This window comes from Mesoplodon mirus (genome assembly GCF_964341445.2).
Source record: "Mesoplodon mirus genome assembly, chromosome: 13".
Classification (NCBI taxonomy): domain Eukaryota; kingdom Metazoa; phylum Chordata; class Mammalia; order Artiodactyla; family Ziphiidae; genus Mesoplodon; species Mesoplodon mirus.
In genome coordinates, this window is record NC_138989.1 from 48897809 (window position 1) to 48919768 (window position 21960).

A 21960-nucleotide genomic window follows, 5' to 3' on the forward strand; every position below is an offset into this window, starting at 1 on the left:
CCATGGAGCAACTGAGCCCATGTGCTACAACTAATGAGTCTGTGTTCTAGAGCCCGTAAACCACAACTACTGAAGCCTGCGAGCCACAACTACGGAAGCCCACATACTTAGAGACCATGCTCCCCAATAATGAGAAGCCCGTGCACCGCAACAAAGAGTAGCCCCCGTTCTCCGCAACTAGAGGAAGCCCACAAGCAGCAACAAAGACCCAAAGCAGCCAAAAATAAATAAATAAATGTATTTTTAAAAAAAAAGAAAGGAAAAGAAATGCTAAGTATATCCTATAATTCATTGGGGATCGACCTCAGCCCTGAGTCATCTGATTCCTAATGAGGCATAGGCTCCTGCCCTTGCCTACTTGCTTCAGGGCTGAGGCTGCCTCCTCTAGACCCTGGGGCAAGGTGGACATATGAAATAAAGTATTTAACACATCCATAGTACCTTTCATGTTCATAGCTTTATAAAGCCCAATTAATTTATCAAGTTTCATAAACTCTGAAGGACGCATATAATTACAGCCCTACATATGGCTAACCAGGGGCAGCAAGTAGTCATGTGTGCAGCTGAACAGAATTTAGATTTTAACTGTCTCATTTCTGAACTTTCATGCACCAACAGAAAGGCAGGGACACAATGAAGAATCTTTGAGTCACTGGAAAATTCTAAGAATTGTGAGTTGGGTTAAGAATGTGCCTAGAAAAGGATGATACCATTGCCAACACCAAAAAGAAGTCTGGTTGTCTCTACTTAGGCAAAGAGTGTTTAGATCCAAATAGGGGAGTTCCCGCTCCCACATCTCCATGCTTTGATGAAAGTGTAAAATCCACTTGGTAGAAGCCTTTGTGCTGCATGCCAAGTGAAGTCTATATCATTCACAGTAAGAAGAAACAACTATATATTTGTATCCTCCATTTTACAGATTAGGTCAACAGTGGTTAAATGATTGGACCAAATATTGTGGACGACCAGCTTTGGGGATCTTGTAGAAGGAGACTGTAGGCTGTACATAACATGAATCAGTCATTTAATTTTCATAACAACTGCACATATGATTGATTCTATGATTCAGGGATATTCTAGAGTGTAGATTGGATGAGGTATGTAGCGAACTGACAACCAGGAGATTCCTTTCAATCCCAGAATTCTACTATTCTGATTTCTAGAATAATGATCTTTTCTCAAATGGACTTAGTCTGAATTCAAAACTCCTATATCTGAGATAGTACTATTAATGGTTCTTTATAGTCTTACTGATACCAATGCAATGACAGAAAAGCTAGAACATCAATTAAAATAACTTTTTCTAGGTTGAATTTTCTTGATGCTTACCATGTGCCAGGCAAATTGCTAAGTACCTAACATAAATTTATCATTCAGGGTTCTCACACACCCCTATAAGATTAGTACTGTTATTATTGTTATTTTACATATGAGAAAACTAGGCACAGAGAATTGGAATAATTTCCTGAAGGTCACACAGTTAGTAAGGGTAGAGCTGAGAATCAAAATCAGTTGTATTTAACTCCAGAATATGCAGTCTTAATCACTATGCTAAATATGGTATTATATATTGGCCTGTAACTCATTTTAAGCAAGATAAATTTTAGAGATATAATAATGACAAAAGTCTCATGCTTCCCTGGTGGCACAGTGGTTAAGAACCCTCCTGCCAACGCAGGGGACATGGGTTCGATCCCTGGTCCGGGAAGATCCCACATGCCGTGGAACCACTAAGCCCGTGCCACAACTCTGAAGCCCGGGCGCCTAGAACCCATGCTCCGCAACAAGAGAAGCCACTGCAATGAGAAGTGTGCACGCCGCAAGAGTACATCTACATCAAATGGATATACAGCCTTAGAAAAGAGATGTAGAAAGATGATACTTAATGGTTATACAGTAAATGATTTGTTAATGTGAAGGTAAGCACAGGACATAGATTTTCCTTATTTTGTAGCCCCATTTTATGGCTTTCTGGTCTTCAAGGTATGTTTTGTTTTCCCCATACCTAGCATAATCTATTGATATTTGGCAATGGACCAGAGGAAATTAAAGAGAGGTTCATTTTCATTCAAAAAGACCATAATCAGGTTACTATCATAAACGATCAGGTAAACTTACAAAACTACTGTAAATGATCATTTAGAGCCTCTTATTTAAATAAGTCATTAGCCTTCAAATTGGATACTAAACAGAATTTTAACTCATTAATTTTACAATTGTTCATTTTTCATCGCAGAAAATTTTTGTCATTGCATCTCTACTGATCTCATGGACATGCCTTTTTCAAGTTTAAATTCATATCACAAAGACAGAAAAATGATATCTCTGTGGATTTTAAATCCATTCCAGAGATTCTGCTCTTCTCCATAAATCAGATTAACTTAACCATATTTGCTATAGCTGGTGGTCACCAGACCCCAAGACTCCTCAGTACCTGTTGTCTATCCAGACGCATCCTCTTGGCGGCATTTCTACTCTCACTCTCACAGGCTGAAGCCAAGATACTCTCTGCAACTGCTGAAGTAAGGTGGGAAGGAATAGGTCGAGACTAAAAAAAAAGAGAGAAAAAAACATGAAAAAATTATTAACAGTATCATTAACAGTCCAATGCTATGCTCAGAAGATCTCATAGGATGTGCAGGAGTATCCATGTATTTCAACTCAACTGATTTCAATAGAAAGAGGAAATGGAAATTGCAAAGATGAATAATGAAAACTAGTTAGAGGTTAAAGCTAGAGTTGCTACAGATCCATCATCCATTCCCACAGCTCCTTTGTCACAAGTGTTTAGTCTGGGCCATTAAGCTGGAGTTTGAACAGGCAGTGGTAAAATTGCTGACTGGGTTTTGCAAGTAAAACAAGTCCTTTAATCCTCTTATAACATATGACAGTGCACAACAAAACAAAACAAAAACAAGTGACAGGGCCAAAACAGTTGGAAAAACTGACAGACACTCAGACCATGTCAAACAATCTATAATGAAATATTATGACTATTTACAGTCTGAGTTGTGACACAATTGATGTGATTAAAATTCTTATAAAAAACACCTTATTTTAGCTTAAAAACAAACTAAAACTTCAGCCCTAGAACAATTTTGCTATAACAAAAATTCAGTGTTCTAGATGTGAGATGTGCATGTGTGCCTACATGCTTTGTTTTATTTATAAAATATGTGTCAATATTATTAGTCAAACAGGTACATGTTGGATATCCATCTTCTGTGTAGCCCTTGTAGAAATTCATTAACCCCCTGACTAAGCTCCTAATTAACTACAAATTGTTTGTGATTCTCCATATCATTTGTGATAATCAGAAAAGTTTTCCATTTTTTCCCATAATTACATGAAAAATTATCTAACTGAAAGATGAAGTACTTAATGATACCAGACAGTTTTTAAAAAAATTATGATAAGCAAATGATAGATAAGTAACATAAAAATTAAACGAGATGAGATAGCAAAATATGAAATGACAAAATAAGCATCTTTTAGCAATCTAGCATATATAATGGTATGCCATCTTAGGGTTTTCAAAGCCTGAGTCCAAAATATGTATGGATGCCATACATATTTCTTAGAGGCCTCCCAACTCATAGAGATCTTTTAATTAATTTTTGTAAATGAATGTGAGCATGCCTTTATTGTACTTGATTCATTTTGCTAATGAATGTATGTATGGCATGTATGATGTGCATTAGCACACTGAACCATAGCATTTCTATCTCAAACAATATTCTAGAACAGCTAAATTCAGACCACAGAGTTTTAGTAGCTGCTCTTCAGTAGAATTTGTTCAGTGCAGAAAGACCAAGCTTTGACTTTATTTGAACTAGGAAGCAATTTCTTATGCTGCCTCACCTGACTCTCCCATGTTTCCACCTCCAAAGTAGCCTCTGTAGGCAAAAGGTAGGAAGGGTATAGGGTGGAGACTCCACCTGATAACCCTGTGAGATGATGGAAATGATAGGTCGACAACTTTGACAATAAAGCATTAGGATATTTGGAATGTCATTTTTGCAAAAGGAAGAAAAGAAAGAGGCCCCCTGAGGTAGCAGGAAGAATAGTTTTGAGAAGGAAATTACAAAGCCAGAACTGTGTGTTGGGAACAGAGAGGGTCAAATGAGGTAAACATTAAAAAATATTTAAATTGTCATAAAGGTGTATATATAATTTCAAAATGCATATTGCTTCATTTCATTCTGTACTTCATTGAATATGGATAAGATAGTCTAGCTCAGAACTGAAAACATACTAAGCTACAAAATCAGTGTTTTATTAAAAGATGGCCATAACATGGCTCAAAATTATACTCTAAATCCCAGGGGAATTGGCTACACAATGTTGTTCTTCTCAACTGAATTATGTTTTGAGGCAACAGTGTTATAGGGAAAATGGGAATAAGAACATTCCATTATTAAAAAATTCATTTATTTCATTGTAGCTAGCATTATTCAAATAGAAGTGAGTTCACACCTTTATAAACTACATCTTTAGACACTTCATTTAGTTCTAGGGATTGAATTAACAGAAGCTAAATAAAATATCAGCAGTCTCTATTTTCCTGATCCAATTATTGATAGGCACATGAACTTCAGAGACTTATTTCTGTTCTTCATTCCTTTTATTTTTTCTCTTTACCTGGTACCTCTATTCAAAATTAGGAATATGTAAGGCTATGGAGCTTCATTAAGCTGACTAAATTGTAGTAATAAACACATACATTTCTTAAACACCTAATACTTTGTTGAACAGAGAGAATACAAGGTAAAATATCTCTTTAATTAAAATGATTTGGTAGCATTTCCTTTCAAATTATTTTTTAATATTTAAAAACAAAATGGGAAATGACTTTTACTAGAACAGTATAAGTTACTGTGTGTAATAATTTATGTACTTTCCTTTTTGGAGAAAATGATACAGTTGGGTTTTCCCCAAATATATTTAATTGGTCTTCTCAGAAAATAGAATAATTTCCCAGCTGAGTGGAACTAGATATTTTTTTAAGGTCACTGGATAACCTCATTATTTCAAGATTTTGGGAAAAAAGTCAACTTCAAGATAAAGCAATCATGTACTCTTTCCCATTAAGTGAAAAAAATCAGTAGAAGCAAAGATATGTGATTAGACATGGCCAGAAGTTAAACAATATAACTTTGAAAATAGAGTTGTTCTGAGTTTACTGTAGAATCATAATCCGATAACTGTAAATGGTCATAGAAATCATTCAGTACAGTTTCTTCCTTAAAGTTTGAAGAAACTTTTTTGCCTAAGGACAAATTGAGCTAGAAATAGAAGCCAGGTTTCATGTCTCCCAATTCTTAACTCTTCCACTCTCCTAAATTCTGTTGTATACTTAGCACTTTTACAAAATTTATTATTAATAACATAAGATAGTTTAGGAAAAATCCTTATATATAAAATGTCGGCTCAACTAAAAATAAGCAGGCCAAAGTTAGTCCTTTACATGTCTGTATTACAATTATAACTGACTCAAGCTCATTGCAGAGAAGGTCAGAATGAATGAATAAAATCTATATTACAGTTTAATAGATACATATGTGTTTTTCAAGGAATTTACAATATCCTAAATACATGATAAAATACGTACCTCCAAGGAGAAGACCAGTACTATTCATTCTAAATTAATCTTAAGATAAATATTAATAATACCTAACTCATATTGAGTGCTTAGATGTGGAAGCATTAATACAAAAATCTTTGATTCATTATCTAATTTCTTCCAAACAACCCTTGGGAAAAAGTACTTATATCACCCATTTTAAAGAAACCCAAATTAAAGTCCTATATAACATGCCCAAGATCACACAGCTATGATGTGGAAACACCTGAATTCATCTTTAAGTCTGATGATAGACTGAGACTAATAATCCCTAGTAAAGTTTATTGTCATATTACAATGAAGTCCTCAGTGCGTTTAAAGAAAGCTAGAGCCCTTAAACACTACACATTCCTCCAGAGGAGTCCATGTACAGCGAACTCCATTATGCATTGAAATGAAGAATATATTAGGGTCTTCCTAAAATTCTTCTCTTAAAGTCATCAAAATCCTCCTAAAACAGCTTCCTATTCATTCTTTAAAACTCTTCTTCATTAATGGCATGATAAAATGGAACTTATCTAAATTCCATCACGTTCTAAACTGATGCAATCTAAATTCACAAGATTTTCACGTTGGAGCAACCAGAAGTGCCAAGAAATTACTGTACATGAAACATAATAAAGCTTAGTTTCATGCCCAGAACGAGAATCAGGAGCCAGGCAGAGAAGTTCTTTCTCTCCTGTTAGGCAATCCTGGTAAAAATCCCTTTGGTTGTAATATTGATGAGCCAGTAATAAATGCCGATGCTCGTCAATACACACAGAGCTCAATTATGCTATGTCCGGTTATATGATACTAAATATGAAAGTCTTTTGCTTATTTTTCCTCCATGGTGTGGCTACTATCTATTTCACAACTCAAAAGTACTTAGACCTAGAGAGTGAGAAGGAAATTTATCAGTTGTGCTCCTTATAAAAGCAGTGTTATCATAGAGAAATTTAAAAGTATTATTTATGAGTTCTCAGAACCATATTCATGGGGACTCCCATTTCCTTCGTGACATTTACTAGTGGAGAGCTTATTCTAAAATCATCTCTTTAGTGTTTTCCTGTCAGTGTGTTAAGGGCTGTAGTCATGGGTTCCACCAGGGATAAATGCTGAAGATTCCTTTTTACACCAGTAAGAGTGGCCATAAAACACAAAAGCTTCCACTGGAATAACTTGAAATAATATTTCACCAAAATGCAAAGAGTTCACTAGATAATTTATGGAAAACAACACTGTTCCTTCCAGTTGAATATAGGTCAGTAAATCTACTATTTAGTATATATCTTAGATATTTAAAAATAATTATTCAAAGATGTATATAATCACATATTCTACATGATGTATACCTAGATTTCTTTCCTGGATATGAGATAATGCTAACTAGCCTTCACTAATTATCTCTTCATAATTAACTGTCATACTCAGCTGGGATGAGTTGATCTTTCCCCAGCACTGTTCTTATTGTAATAATTATCTATGCCCCAATCAATGGTGGTTGTTTCATTAAACAGATGGCTAAACAGTCACATGGGGTTTTGGAGTTTAAAAAGTCACAATTGTAATTGGGGACTTAAGATATGATTGCTGTTGACACAGTGTAACTGTGTCTCTCCTTATATAGGCATGTAAAACCTACTACCACACCAACAAACTATTCCATTTTTTGGTCTTAAAACTAAACAATGTTAGAGTCCTCTGAACTTCTGCTGTATGTTTAGGATGCTGTAGGGTTTTTGGTTTTGTTTTTTTGCAATTATAAAAAGTAAAAAGAAATCAAGAATATAAGCTCTGTTCATGGGTTACTGTGGCAATGCTCTCGACTCCAGTGTTCAAGCACAGCTTAATCAAGTATTAGACAAGCCAGATTGGGAGCAACGGTGACATCAACCTGAGATTTTAAGTAGAAAATGAGCTCTTTTAAAATAATTAAAGCAAATAATTCGGTAGTCAGAATTTAGGTAGAGTTTTAAATTAAGATGATTTCTGCTAAACTTGTTACTTTATAAAATACATAATTTGAAAATTCTGCAGCTTGGATGATATCCTATCACCCCAAAATGGTATACCCATGCCTGAACACATAACTGTTACAGTGTAAAAAGATGCAGCTCCTAAGGGATCCCTTCTTCTGACCAGGTAGCTTCATTTGCCAACATCAGTGGACTAAAGTAACAGTTTAGCAACTAAGTCAGACAGACCTGGATATTATTATGCAATCAGTTCCTTGCAATCTGCCTGACTACTTTTGCTAAATAATCTCTCTGAGCCTCACTCATTCTGCAGACTATCATTATTTGTATTTTTATAAATGACAAAACTGAGGTTCAGTCAATAAGCTATGAATAGGAAAAATAACCTCTATATCAGGGTGCAGTTGTTAGAATTCCATGAAATAAGGTACATAAAGTCACTGATATCTTTACTAGTTTATTCAACAAATATACTTAATGAGCACTTTCTACATGTCAGGAACCGTGCCAAGTCCAAAGATATGGAGATAAACAAAATCAATACTATCTCTGTTATCATAGAGTTTACTTTGCAAGTTAGTACAATGCCTAGTACATAGGTTATAATATACATGGGACAAAGGGTGTTTATTATAGACTCACAACCTTATATCAGCAATTCTAAGATCCTAATATTGTATAAGCTGAAATATTTCAAAAACTTAGGGCAAACTCAGTTGGCAGAAGAAACTGATACGAGAATATTGAGAAACTTTCTTTTTTCTTCTTTCTGTGAATATTCCTAGGTTTTGTGGCAGAAAGACTAATATATTTGTGCATGGGATGTTTTTCCAGACCCCAATGTGAGTGTTATGCAATAAACAGAATATGCACTTTATCATGTCCCCCAAATCAGGAAAGTTCTGAATTCTGGACCATTGATGATCCAAGATTTTAGATAAGCATGGTGGATGCAGACTAAAATAGCAAATCAACTGCCTTGACCCCATCCTAAAAGGTTTTGGTGGATGTGATAAGCAAAGTCCCTTACTGACCTGACTGGCCACATGACTTAGTCCTGGACAATCATGGGAGCCCATCCCTTTGTTCCCAGTGACTGATCCAAATAGGGCCAATTCAAGTCCTTTCGTGGAAATGGAGACCTGGAGCTGGAAGATTGCTCTTGGATTGGGAGTTTTAAGAAAAGAAGCTTAGAGCTGCTGATGGCAACATTTCCCAACAGGTAGCAAGACTGAGAGTTAAACCAATACACAGAGAAGCATTAGGAGAGTGACAAATCCCTGACATTTGAGCCCAGCTATGTGAGAATCCTTGGACTTTCCAGTTTTCTTGAGAAAAATATCTTGACTAATTTAAAAGGAGTTTAAAAACAAAGATGATAATTAACCCCTATCTAGGCTTTGATTATAAGTATTTCATTATGAATTAATAGTCTATGCTTTGGCCTTAATTTTAGAACATTATTGGCCTTTAATAATGATCTTTCACAAACACATGGGGGACTGTTAAGTTTTATAGTTGATATTAAAGCCCAATTTAGCTAATGTCATCTGACATATACATCTGATCAAGATGAGATAAACTAAATTTTCAACTAAAATGATATGTTTTCATTTTAACTGACAACTTATTCAAGTCTCCACTAGGAAACATCTTTTAATTCTGAAAATAAGTGATTACATTTACTTATGATTATTTTGGATCATGACATCTTTTCTTTTAATAGTTTACTTATGAAACCTAAAACTATATACAAATTCTATTCATACAATTAATATTCACACTAATTACCAAATAGATAAAAATCTTTTAAAAATAGTGTTTCAAGAGAGTTCAAATTAAACGTTATATGACGCCTTCTTTAGGAAAAAAAAAACTCCCTAAGATTTAAAATACATTAGGCTAGATTTTCAGTTATCAGTAGCTTTTAAAATTGAAATGCCAATTGCAGGATACTATGAAAGAGCACACAAAAAACACTAGCTTATACCCCTACTAATTTTACTACAAAGTAACACATTAGTATGAATGTCCACTCATTCACTCATCCTTCATTCAACAATTTTAATTCCATTGAATTGAACATGGACTGAGCAGATTTCACGAGCAACTAATTGTACCGTATAAGACATAGTGGATGATACAGAAATGAACAAGTTAAGAAGCAGAGTAGTCAAGGAACATAACTTCTTATTAGGGAGCTAAGGCCCATATATAAATAACAGTAATATAAGACAGGATAAAATAAAACTACAAAAGTACCACAAAGTACAATTTGCACATGGAAGAAAGAGAGATTTAAGGCTGCTGTTAGCTAGAAGTGATGATTAAATAGATAAAGGCATATTGGATTTAGTCCTCCAAGGAGTTCAACAGATTGAGACAGCAAGGGTTTTCCAGTAAATGGAGCAGTGGAATGCAATTTCAGATTCGACTGCATTTTATCCTGTTCCTCTGAGACCAGGTACCATGCTATGCAGAAGTTTTTATATTTGTTATTTCAAGTGTTGTTGGTTTTCATGTAGAAGTGCTATTTGTTTCCATTTTTCCCATGAGGAATCTGAACTACAAGAGATACAAGGTCCACAAGTAACAGCTGATAAAACATGGCTAAGAACCAAGATCCACTGACTAAAATCAGGGAGTTTTTCTTCAGATTTGCTCACAATGCTGCTAATTTTCCAGTGTCTCCTTCTGGGTTGTTTCCTTTTTCTTAGAGTACATTTTAGTTCTTCCCAGAAACAGCTTGTCAGTGGTAATTTCAGTAGTTGTCTGAAGTATTTTTCTTCCTCACTCTGGAGGTAGAGTTTAGCTAGGCATTGATTTGTAGACTAAAAGTAGTTTCTCTAAAAATTTTTGAAGACTTTTTTCTCAGTATTTTGAAGATTGTCTTCCGGCATCTATTTTGAGGACAAGTATTATGCTCAGTCTACTTTCCTGTTTTAGATGATTTCTTGTTTCTTCCTGGTGACATTTAAGAATTTTTTGGGTCTGCTGCAGTTTTGCCTTGATGTACATAGGTGTGACTTTGTTTTTATTTGTGCTGCTCAGGGATGGTCTGTTTCTCTGTTCTTAGTATTCATGGTCTAGTCAATTCTGAAAAATTCTTCCTCCTTTTTTGCTTGAATGTTGTCCTCATTCTCTCTAATTTCTCCTTTGCAATGTCTATTAGATCTATATCACTCTAGTCCCCAAGTTAACTTCTTTATCAAATTCCACTTCTCTTTTTTCTGTGAGTAATTTCCACAGTTCCAGTGTATCAATTTTCTCTTTGGTTGAATCATCTTATCTTCTATTTAACCCATCTAGTAAGGTTTTAGTTTCAATGTTTATAATGCCTGTTATTTCATTTTTTGAAGTTGTAATTTGATGCTTCTAATTCCCCTTTAATGGAAGAGTAGTCCTTTCCAGGGTCCCAGTTTTTATACAGTTCTCAGTTCATGTTCCTGCCTAGTCACGAACCCAAATCCACATCTCCTGAACTTGAATTGGCTTTCAAATCCCAGCCCTGATCTGTTTGGGCTTAAATTCACTTTTTCTATCTTCCTACTCTGTTACCTTATCAAATTAAGGGCTTACAACTCTGGCTATGAGTTTTCTATTAATTTCAAGCCCTGGGAATTTCCTTTTCTTTCCTTTGAGCTTATATAGGTATTTAAAAATTGTTATATTTTACTCAGGGTTTGTATGTATTTGTAGAGGGAAGGTGAGTGGGGTGTGTGAGGCGGTATTCCATGAGACTCAGGTCAACATTTTGCTTAAACTAAAAGATCCATTGATGAGTAACTCTGAAAGCAATGATGGTTGTATTCTTTACACTTTAGTTACTCTTCAATTTTAGTAAATAAAATAATTTAGTAAATAAAGAGAGAATAGTACCCATGAACCCTGAGTCAGGAAAAATCAGTGAACCAAGAGAGCACACACTGAGAGAAAGAGTAGCAGTTCCCTGTGATAACTAAGACATTAAAGGAAATAATTGAGCATATTAGAAGAAAGGGTAGAAAGGGGCCAGATTATATGCTAACCATTTTATTTACATTGTCACATGTAATACCTCAAGAGCCCTCTCCTTTAGAAAAATGGAGACTCAGAAACATCCATAAAATTGTACAGGAATTTAATCTAGGTGTCTCAGTTTCAAAAGGGCATGCTGTAACAAACTATAGTAAGAAATTTGGAATTTGTCCTGAGATGACAAAAGTTTGACAGTATCAAAGCCAGAATTGAGGAAGACTACTCCAGGAGCAAAGGCAGATTTATCATAAAGCCAATGAAGTCCAGGCACCAGGGTTCTTCAACTGGATGGGACTACTTGAGTTTCTTGATGTTGTAAGTATTCTAGTATTTGTTCTTTTTCTGAAGAAAAAGATTTGAATCTTCAAGATTTCTCTTTTTAAAAAAATTTATTAGGTGTGGCTTTTTTTCTAACTGCAGATAAATATTCATCCTTCTACCTAATTTGTGCTCATAATTTTATATTACTTTTCTTTTGAAAAAAAGGTCCCAAATTTCATAATTTTCAGGTGCAAATCCTAGCTCTGTCTCTGTTTATGAATTAGAGGGTAGTATAAGATGGAAGTAGGTAGTTGAGTTAGAAGGATTATGCAAGAGTATAGGTATGAGATTTGAAAGGTTAGAACTAAAATGATACCTGATAAAATTCAAAATTATGGGACTGATTTGGGAAAGACAACAAAGGAAAAATAAACAGAATTTAGCCAGTGGTAGAATGCAAGTCAGGAGTATAAAGAGAGTCAAATCTCGTTCCAAGTTTATGAACACTGGTGTACATGACAACAGTGGTGCGATTGCTGGAAATAGATAAGTCAAGAGGAATTTACTGTTGATTTCGTAGATGAGGTAGAAGATCAGTGGAGAGAATGGGTGATAGAGAACACAGAGAATTCAGTGAGGATATAATAACACATTTGCCTAGCATCTGACTAGAATGTGGAATGAAATACCAAGGCTTTGTATATGACTGGGATCTACTTTGAGAGTAGAGTACTGTATGCAGGGGTAGACCTCTGCAGCTGTGGAGAGGGTAATATGTGGTATATGGCCAAGCACAGAATCTTAAGAAAAGCCCCCAAATCAAGAAAAAGGTACATGAATAGAAATAGAAAATAGAGTCTTAAGAAAATGGGGTGATTTATAGTTGAGGATGCAATTTTTGGATTTGGTGCAAAGGTAGTCATGTGATCTTCATAAGAACTAATTCAATATAGTGGTAAGAACCAGAATCTGAATTTAAGGGATTTGGTGGGAACAGGTGTAATCTGTGAGTATAAAATATTTCAGTAAACATGGCAAAGAAAGATGGACGCATTGAGTCCTCAAAGAAAGATTATAGAAGTTATAAGATTAATTTTTTTTAATTTGGACACTTTTTATAAAGCAGAAGAGAAGAGAAAACTCAGTGAAAAGGGAAAACTGAAAATATGACCATTGGGATGGTCGTAGAAGCCATGTTCTGAAGGAGGTGAAATGACAGGGGAGCAGAAGTGAAGCGTTATCCAGAGCAATAAGACCAAGACACTTCTTCTGTAAAGGCAGCAGGGAATACTTGAAAAATTGTAGATGATTGTGAAAAATTTTAATATAGCTTGTGCAGGCTCTTTGAGTGAAAGTAAAGACTAAGAAATATCCATGCTAATAATGGCTAGAGTGATACAGATCACTGAAACTGAGAAAGCTAAAGAACTGTGAGTGCAGATTAGCTATCAAAATTAAGAAAAGTATTATAGGATGTAATTAAAAAGAAATACTATGAATAAATAACTTAGAGAATGGTATGAAAGTATCCTGGGGGATGGTAGATGACATTTATAAAAGAGAGGGCAAAAATTGGTACAAATAGCAGGTGGGGAATTCAAACTAATTAGCATCAATTAAGTTAACTGCTCACAAAGAGAGAAACCTGTACAGTTGTGCTCATGATGCATGAAGAATATTGTGAATAATAATGGTCACGCAGGTATAAAGTTTTAAACCAAGATCTTGTATGAAGGGCTCAGTATATTTCCAATCAAATTTTTAGTTTAAAGAAGCACTTTAATTCATTTTTTATAATAGCTCTATTTGCTAAAGAATGAATAGTGTTATTGTAGCTTTTGCAATGCCTATGGTATCTATGAAAGCTGTGAATTGAAGACGAATTCTGATCTCTCTACTTTAGTCTGCATCAGACAAGTAGAGGCAAAGGATGTTAAGTAGTCAAATTCCCTCAAAAATGTACCATTTTCTAAACATTAAATATTTATTTTCTAATGAAAGAACTGTGAAATCAGGTATCAAAATTACTGAGGAGGGTATTATAGGCTGTAATTAAAAAGAAATACTATGAATAAAGAACTTAGGGGCTTCCCTGGTGGCGCAGTGGTTGAGAGTCTGCCTGCCGATGCAGGGGACGCGGGTTCGTGCCCCGGTCCGGGAGGATCCCACGTGCCGCGGAGCGGCTGGGCCCGTGAGCCATGGCCGCTGGGCCTGTGCGTCCGGAGCCTGTGCTCCACAATGGGAGAGGCCACAACAGTGAGAGGCCCGCGTACCGCAAAAAAAAAAAAAAAAAAAAAAAGCATGAGATTTAATTCTTCAAACAAATATAGTCAAATAAATAATATTAAAAAGCAAATTAATAGGTAATATTTCAAGTGGCTGAGTTTACTGAATTCAAATATCTAGGCCACTTGACCTAACTTGATATAGTGTCAAGATATGAGATACAGGAGGAAGGATGGACTGAAAGTCTCTTAGACTATCTCCCCCAAATATTTTCATCTGAGTTCTATAAAAATACGTCTAAATATATGCAGCATGGTGAAAGAGTCTCTAAACAATGCAAACTCAGAAAATAAAAAGAGAAATCATATCACGTAACACAAATAATACTTAGGTATGGGGTAACCTCACGTTGTTTATAAAGCTTTCCTTTTATGGCTTTATCTATTATAGGTGTTCTTGAATTTAAGATCAGGACACCTTGGAGAAATACATTTCTTTTCTGAAACAATCAACAAATATTCTTCAGAAAATTAGCTGAAGTAATTTGAGAGTCAAAGCTGTATAATAGAATCAATAATGATTTGATATATTTGTCTAAGGATTAATATAAGGGCTGCTTAACTCATTGGTTCTTAAAATCTAATAAAAAGTAAGACAGTACTCTGTATCAAACTTATTGGATTTATTTTTCATAAAACATATCCTTTTATATTCACCACTGAAGAATTTATGATGTGAGATGATTGGGAACACTGAATTAGTGAAAGTGTGTAGAAAAGTATCATAATATGGTTATTTAATTTCATGCATTATAGAGACTTTGGAGCAATGACATAAACATTTCAGCTACTTCAGCAATTAAGACCTTTGGGGTCTTAATAATTTCAGTGAAATAAGAATGCATAAATATATACTCTAATATTTGTATGCATTCAGTGAAGTCAATGAAAAGTACTTGTGTTGTAAATTCTTAAGGGATAGTGTAGACTAATTAAACATGAATAGATTTTGTATTAGCAGCATAAAATTAGAGTGAATGTCAACATTGTCAAGTATAATACTAATATAAGTTGTGATAAACCACTTCTATGGGAATATCTCTTTGAATTTCTTAATCAAAGTCAGTAGGGAACACATAATTCAATATTTTGTGTTTTGCTTTACTTAAAGAGTCTGCTGGATTAGAGATCCTAAGTAACTGGATGAGCTAAGCTTGCTGAATGCCACTTTCATTTTATAATACGGAGTCCCCTATCAAATACTCCTATAATTCTACTTTACAAATATATTAAAAACTTCTTTAGGTTGCTTTGTTGACTTACTAAGTACTACAAAATAACTGGCATGTAAAGATAATCATATATTAAAAATGATACATTTTCTTCACGTCTACCTACAGCAAAAACAATATAAGAAAATATTTTTTAATGTTTCAATTTTTAAAAACCGTGGATATTATCTTATATTAAAATTTAAAATTATGAAGGCAAGAAAAAATTAATGTATAATATTTAGTTGTAATTACTATCTGCCCTAGTCATGCCTTTTCCTATTTGTTCCAGGTAAGGATGAGTGTTCAAAATGATGACATGCTCCATGACAATGAAGTGATACATAAAGCCAATCAAAATTCCAAGTGTTAACGAGATGGCAAATTTAATTTTTATTCCAATAGTGCATTACTGAGCAATGTATTTTTAAAAAATGGGCTAAACTACAATATCAATTTTCATCTGTGTTGTTCATTTAACATTTATTTATATTAGGCCTTGTATTATTACTTAAGCACTTCACTTCCCACAACTTGTAATCTCAAAGAATCATGATGATCAGGGAACATGTTAAATTTTCTTAATTAACAAGTCAGGCATCTTTTGTATTTCTCATTACTTTTCATGATGTTATGCACATTATACATATATTGAATAAGTGAACAAAAAATGAACAAATGAAAATTATTAAATATGAAATACAATAGCATTTCTTTACAGCATTATTTCCTTCAAGATTAGTTTGTAAACCTACTTGATTTTATATTAACTTTTTGTCTTTCTCTATGCATAGCACAAAGTTTATATCAAATAGATGTTCATATTTGGTAAATAAATACAACTAATAAAAAACCTGTGACTATCTCAAATACACCTTTGAGAAATTAAGAATTCTACATGATAATGATTTTTGTCTTTTAAAGAATTATTAATAAATGGAAAATAAGATAAATTTTATCAAAGAAAAGAATCTCTAAATAACATTAAAAGATTTAGAAGAAATAGTAGTGCCAGATGCTGGTAAAATAAAATCTTGGTATATAACATTATTATCTTTATTGTTACTGAAAGAGGAAAGTATATATTGTGCATTGTGCACTGAATGAGACATACTTAGTTTCTATTGAAATTTTACATCAACTGCCAATTTGATGATGAACTGATGTCAAAGCCAGGATTCTGTGCTTTTATTCCTGGTTAGATATCCTTTTTGTCTGTCATCTTTCTCCTATTGGGTGACAATAACTTTTAAAAAATTCAATAATGGGGGAAGTAGCTGTATTTTCTTCAAGCAATCTCTCCTCTCTTATACCATACCACCTCGACTGTCATAATTTAATTTCATCAGGCACAGCTATGTTATTTTATTTTAAAATAACTTAGGCACAACAAACTCCAACTTCAATATAGTTATTCTAAGAAGTAAGCAAATTCTTAAATGTAGTGTTCTGTGATTTTATAATACAAATATTTTGGGTAGCTTTTTTCAGACGATGGATTAAATAATATTTGGTTGATTATATTTTCAGAGTTCAGATTTATTGAGTGGTTACTATGTGTCAGAAATGACTTGTTGAGCTTTACATGACAATTTATATAATCCTGTCAGCACTATAAGTTAGGAATTATTCTCATTTCCAGAGTAGGGACCTGAGCTCAGAAAGTTGAAGTACATTGCCTGGGTCACATAGCTACAAACTGGTGGATCCTGAACTCCAGACCAAGCTCTCCAGGGACCGAGCCTTGTGTTAGTGACCATCTTGGCAGACTGCCTCTCTATAAGAAACAGTCGTTTTTCTTTTAAAAATATCAAAGATATTTTTATAAGCCATTGTAGAAAAATAGATAATATAGGAGGTATTACTTGTTATTCACTTCATTTATATCTGGAAAACTATTTCTCCTATTGGCATACTCTGAAACCTCTCCTATATCTATACCAAGCCCTGTTCCATCACACCTAATAAATTGGAGGCACCAATCACAAGCACGGAGAATCTTGGCTTTTATGGAGCCTTCTCAAAAGTACAATGAAAATAGTTTCAGAAAATTTCTAATACATGTCCACTCAAATACATAAAAATATAAAGGAAGTTTTAAAATACATTGTAAAAACTACTTCTAGGTATAACAATTCCATCAAGGTGAGATAGAATAAAGGTCAAATAACACTGATATCTAATTTCTGCCCATAAAAATCTAACACTGGCATAATACCATCCATCTATAAAAAGCCCAGCTGAATCTAAACGCTCATGTTAACCATCCACGAGACAAGCACACAAATATACCGAGTACACAAAAGCCTTATTTTTCACATAAGGATTTTCATTCCCTGACCTTTATTTTCAAGGCCTGCTATTTGTTAACTGTTGGTATGAAAATAGTATTACTTAGATGGATCCATCCATTTCCTTTTGTCCCAGAGAAAGCCATTCTCACAGGCCGTCTAAAGCAACGACTGGTGCTTCAGTTCAAGACTTGAATAACCTTAGATCTGCTTTAGCAGTAACAGAAAGGAAACACACAAGAATGAGACGCTGGCTCTCACTGCTGTTCACTCACATGACCCTCATTTCCTAGGACATGGTACCTAGGCTTGGGAGCACTGATCTCACGAGGTATGTCTTATTGAATCAACAAAGGGGATAAATACTTCAGGAAGATGAAAAGGAGAAAAAACACACAAGCAAACAAAAACCCCTTGGACCTGACGTTATGGAAAAAATTAAAAAGACACTAAGATGAAAAAAAAAATTGTGTCATGGTTACATGTGGGATTTGGATGGAATCTAGGGCTGTGTTTTAATTCAAAACTCACCATCTCAAAACCACTTCTTTTCATCCGCCTGCAGGACTTGAGGTAAGTACGTATGCGTTTTCGGGCACGCTCTTGATACTCAGGGAATTGTCGCCTGCATGAGTCAATGATAGCCTGGATCTTTTCTTTGGGCTGCTTAGAGATTGGGACCATTCGGTCCAAGTTTTCATCTACAAACAGCCTGACAAACATCTGTTGGCAAGAGGGAGACAGAGGAGAAGGGTTTGGAGGGCTGCTCTCTGCTGTTCCTAGCTTCCTGTCTTGATTACTGATAGGAAAATACTCTTGTCTGGTTTATGCACTGGAGAACTTTGCAATGGAAAGCCAGAAATTTTAAGCAAACACCCTTTACAGACTTTCTAAATGGTTGGGTTAAAAAATAGGGAGAGAAAGAGAGAGAGAAAGGCAGACAGACAGACAGACAGAAAAGTATAGACTATTGCATAGAAAAAAATCAAGAAATAACAGTAGACTGTGACGATTAAGCACCCCATAAAATTCTCTATTAATAATATGACTGTTTACATTGCTACACTGCACAGTATACTAATCTCAGAAAACAAACAATTGACTCTTTTTTCATGCATAATTAGATAAGCTGGGAAAGCAAACAAAATAACGGATGACGGGCAGACGCTTCCAAGGGATAAGCTGAGGCTCCCTTCATCCGCTAGGTAAACATGCATACTCACACAGCACAAGTGCAGTTTTCAGCTCACATTTGGCTTTAAAATTCTAAACAAAACACAGAAATTTTGGTGTCTGGTTGGCTAAGAGTGTTTCATGTACTTTTTAAATCCTTCTGTAAATTAAACAAACATGTCTCTAAAGTAGCCACGGTTACCAACAAGCAACAACATGAAAGTGAAGTGGTAAAAATTGAGCCATAATGGTAGGGTGGCAAGACTCACATTAAAAGCTTTCAGCCGCTCGGCCTCAACGCCATCTGTCTCGTTAACTTTCTCAGAATCTTCGTGGTCATCGTGGTCATCTTCATCCTCATCTCCCCTGTTTAGAGACAGGTCCTCAGCACCTCGGTCTACACTCTCATTTTTGCCCGAGTCGTAGCTTGAATAGCTATGTGCAGGGGACTGAAAAGAAAATGGGAAATTGCTGCTTTGAAATTCCTTGCACAGCTTATAAATTTTGTTTTATTTTTAATGTCAATCATTTCTCAAAAATCTGGTTTAAATAAGTTGATAATTCTAGAGCTGTGGCTATTTTAATTTAAATCAAAATTAGCTTAAATGGAATCAAATTAAAAATTCATTTTCTCAGTCACATCAATCACATTTCAAGTGCTTAATATCCACATAGTACATTTCCATAACTGCAGAAAGATTTATTGAATTTAGCTTTTTGAGAGCAATTACTGTTTCCATTCAATATATATATTCCAAAAAAAAAAAAAAACAACCTGTAATCAGTTTTGTAAAAGAATCACTGAATCACATATTCTTTGAAATAGAAATGACCTCAGAGCTTAGTCAGTCGAACTGCATTAGTATTCTTGAAACAGATAAGGAAACTGAGGGGTAGGTATATTTAATTGATTTGCCCAAGAAGGACTATAGAAAATATTGATACTAGGACTGCTAGGAAAACATGCTTTAAAATCAGTTTATAATTTGTCTATGAGTCGAAAGATGGCATCTGATTTTGGTTTAGAAAAAAGCAAATAGGCTTCCTCCTAGCCATTTGTTAAGCTTAGTGCTTTGTAATGTACAAAAGAAGATGAATGCCAACCAAGACAATTTTCACGAACATTGGTAATTGTGTCCAAGACCAACCATTGGTCCTGCTGTGGTAGCTTTAACTTGTTTGTTAGCCCAACACCCGTTCCTTTCAGAATCAGCCCCTGCTTTGCCAGGTCAAAGTGCCAGTCCTATGGGCAACAACCTCCTCTCTCCTAGGCATGAGTGCCTTGACTTCACCTCCAAGTGAAGAAAGTGTGCCTGTAACTAAAATCAAGTTGAATCCAGCAGAGCTAAGCAGAATAGAAATAGACCTGATAACATCATTGGAGCATCTAGATTCAACTGTGCCTGAAATTAAATTAACCCATGGACCTTTCAGCTGTGTGATACTATATCCTCTCCATCCCCCCACTTTATATTTTTGCTTAAATCTGAATTTAGATCATTTGCAATGGAGCCTGGACTAGTACAGAAATCAATCATTACAAGGTCAAATTAATGACCCAAATTTCACATATGATGACTTAGATACATAGGTGACCCCAGCTAAATAGAAAATAATTCTGTAAACAACAGCAGCTATCTTCAAATCTATCAACATAGTCTAATGCTTTTGAAAGCATTTACAATGGGAAATTTTAAATCATCAGCGCTCAAAAATGCCTCCATACAATGATAACATACGTGTTGCATGCTTTGAGGATTGCACTAATATATTACTACTGTATAATCAGAGGAGGGATAAAAAAAACTAGAATAGGTCACTGACATTAAAAGTGAAAAAAAGGTATATTTTTACAGTTCAGATCATTAACAAGGTGGAATTACCTAATCAAATATAAGGCAAATATTCCATAAGTTTGAAAAATATACTATATATGCTTTTTAAATGGCAAAGTGTAATATTTTAAAGTGTTATAATACACTTATCTGGATGCAAATATGCTGGGCTAATCTATTCTTTTTAGATATGATGTGAGACACAGAAGCCAGCCATCTGCTACTAACAGTACCACTTGGAACCACGAAGGATTTATAGTCCTAGTCACTCAAGGTAAAGAAAACCCGTCACAGATCTGAGAATATTCAGGATCTAAATCTAGAGCATAATCAAAGTTTTTTCTTCTATGATATAAACCGAAAGTTTTGTAACACTGAATTATGTTTCTCAGATGGAGTGTCATTTCTCACCTATCTCACTGTTGAAGAACTAACTAGCTTTCAAGGTCAATCAGATTAAGTTCAATTTCCACAAAGATTCCCACTTCTACCTCAGTCAACTTCAATCTTTCCCTCCACTGTGAACTCTTAATACCCAATGGCACTGGACACAGAATTAAACACCACAATTGCTCTCTACTTTCCTTTTCATGTTAATATGCATTTTCTTTCAAGCTAGACTGAGATAGGAATCAACATACAGCCTTCCACCTTTTCCTTCACAGCATCTAAGAAAGGTTCTCTACAGAGTTGGCACTTCAGACTGTAGTTTTCCTTTTACTACAAAGTCTCTGGTCTTAAAATATTGGGGAGTGAAGATAAGCCACAGACTGAAAGAAAATCTTTGCAAAAGACACATCTGTAAAAGGACAGTTATCCAAAATCTACAAAGAACACTGAAGCTCAACAATAAGAAAACAAACAACCTGATTAAAATATGGGCCAGAGACCTTAAGAGACACCTCACCTAAGGAGATATACAGATGGCAAATAGGCATATGAAAAGATGCTCCACATCATATATCATTGGGGAAATGCAAATTAAAGCAACAATATCACTACACACCTATTAAAATGGTCAAAATCTGGAACACTGACAACACTAAATGCTGGAGAGGATGTGAAGCAACAGAAACTCTCATGCATTGCTGGTAGGATGCAAAACAGTACTGCCACTTTGGAAAATAGTTTTGCTTTTTCTTCCGAAACTAAACATATTCATCATATGATCCAGCAATTGTGCTCCTTGGTATTTACCCAAGGAATTAAAATTTTATCTCTACACAAAACCTGCACATTAATGTTTCTAGCAGCTTTATTCATAATTGCCAAAACCTGGAAACAACCAAGACGTGCTTCAGTTGGT

The 21960-nt window shown here is 34.8% G+C and overlaps 1 protein-coding gene across 5 annotated transcripts in view; it reads right to left on the reverse strand.

The window, feature by feature from the left end:
- NOL4 (nucleolar protein 4) overlaps positions 1-21960 on the reverse strand; it is a gene marked incomplete at both ends in the record, with an annotated part of 388814 nt that overhangs the window by 78374 nt on the left and 288480 nt on the right. For 2 of the 5 annotated variants that reach the window (XM_082640260.1, XM_082640259.1), the window contains 3 exons: positions 2435-2548; positions 18178-18369; positions 19089-19268. In XM_082640260.1, coding sequence (XP_082496386.1) covers positions 2435-2548; positions 18178-18369; positions 19089-19268 — 486 coding nt within the window. The remainder of the gene's footprint in view (positions 1-2434; positions 2549-18177; positions 18370-19088; positions 19269-21960) is intronic. The other 3 variants (XM_082640262.1, XM_082640261.1, XM_082640263.1) reach the window with 2 other exon arrangements.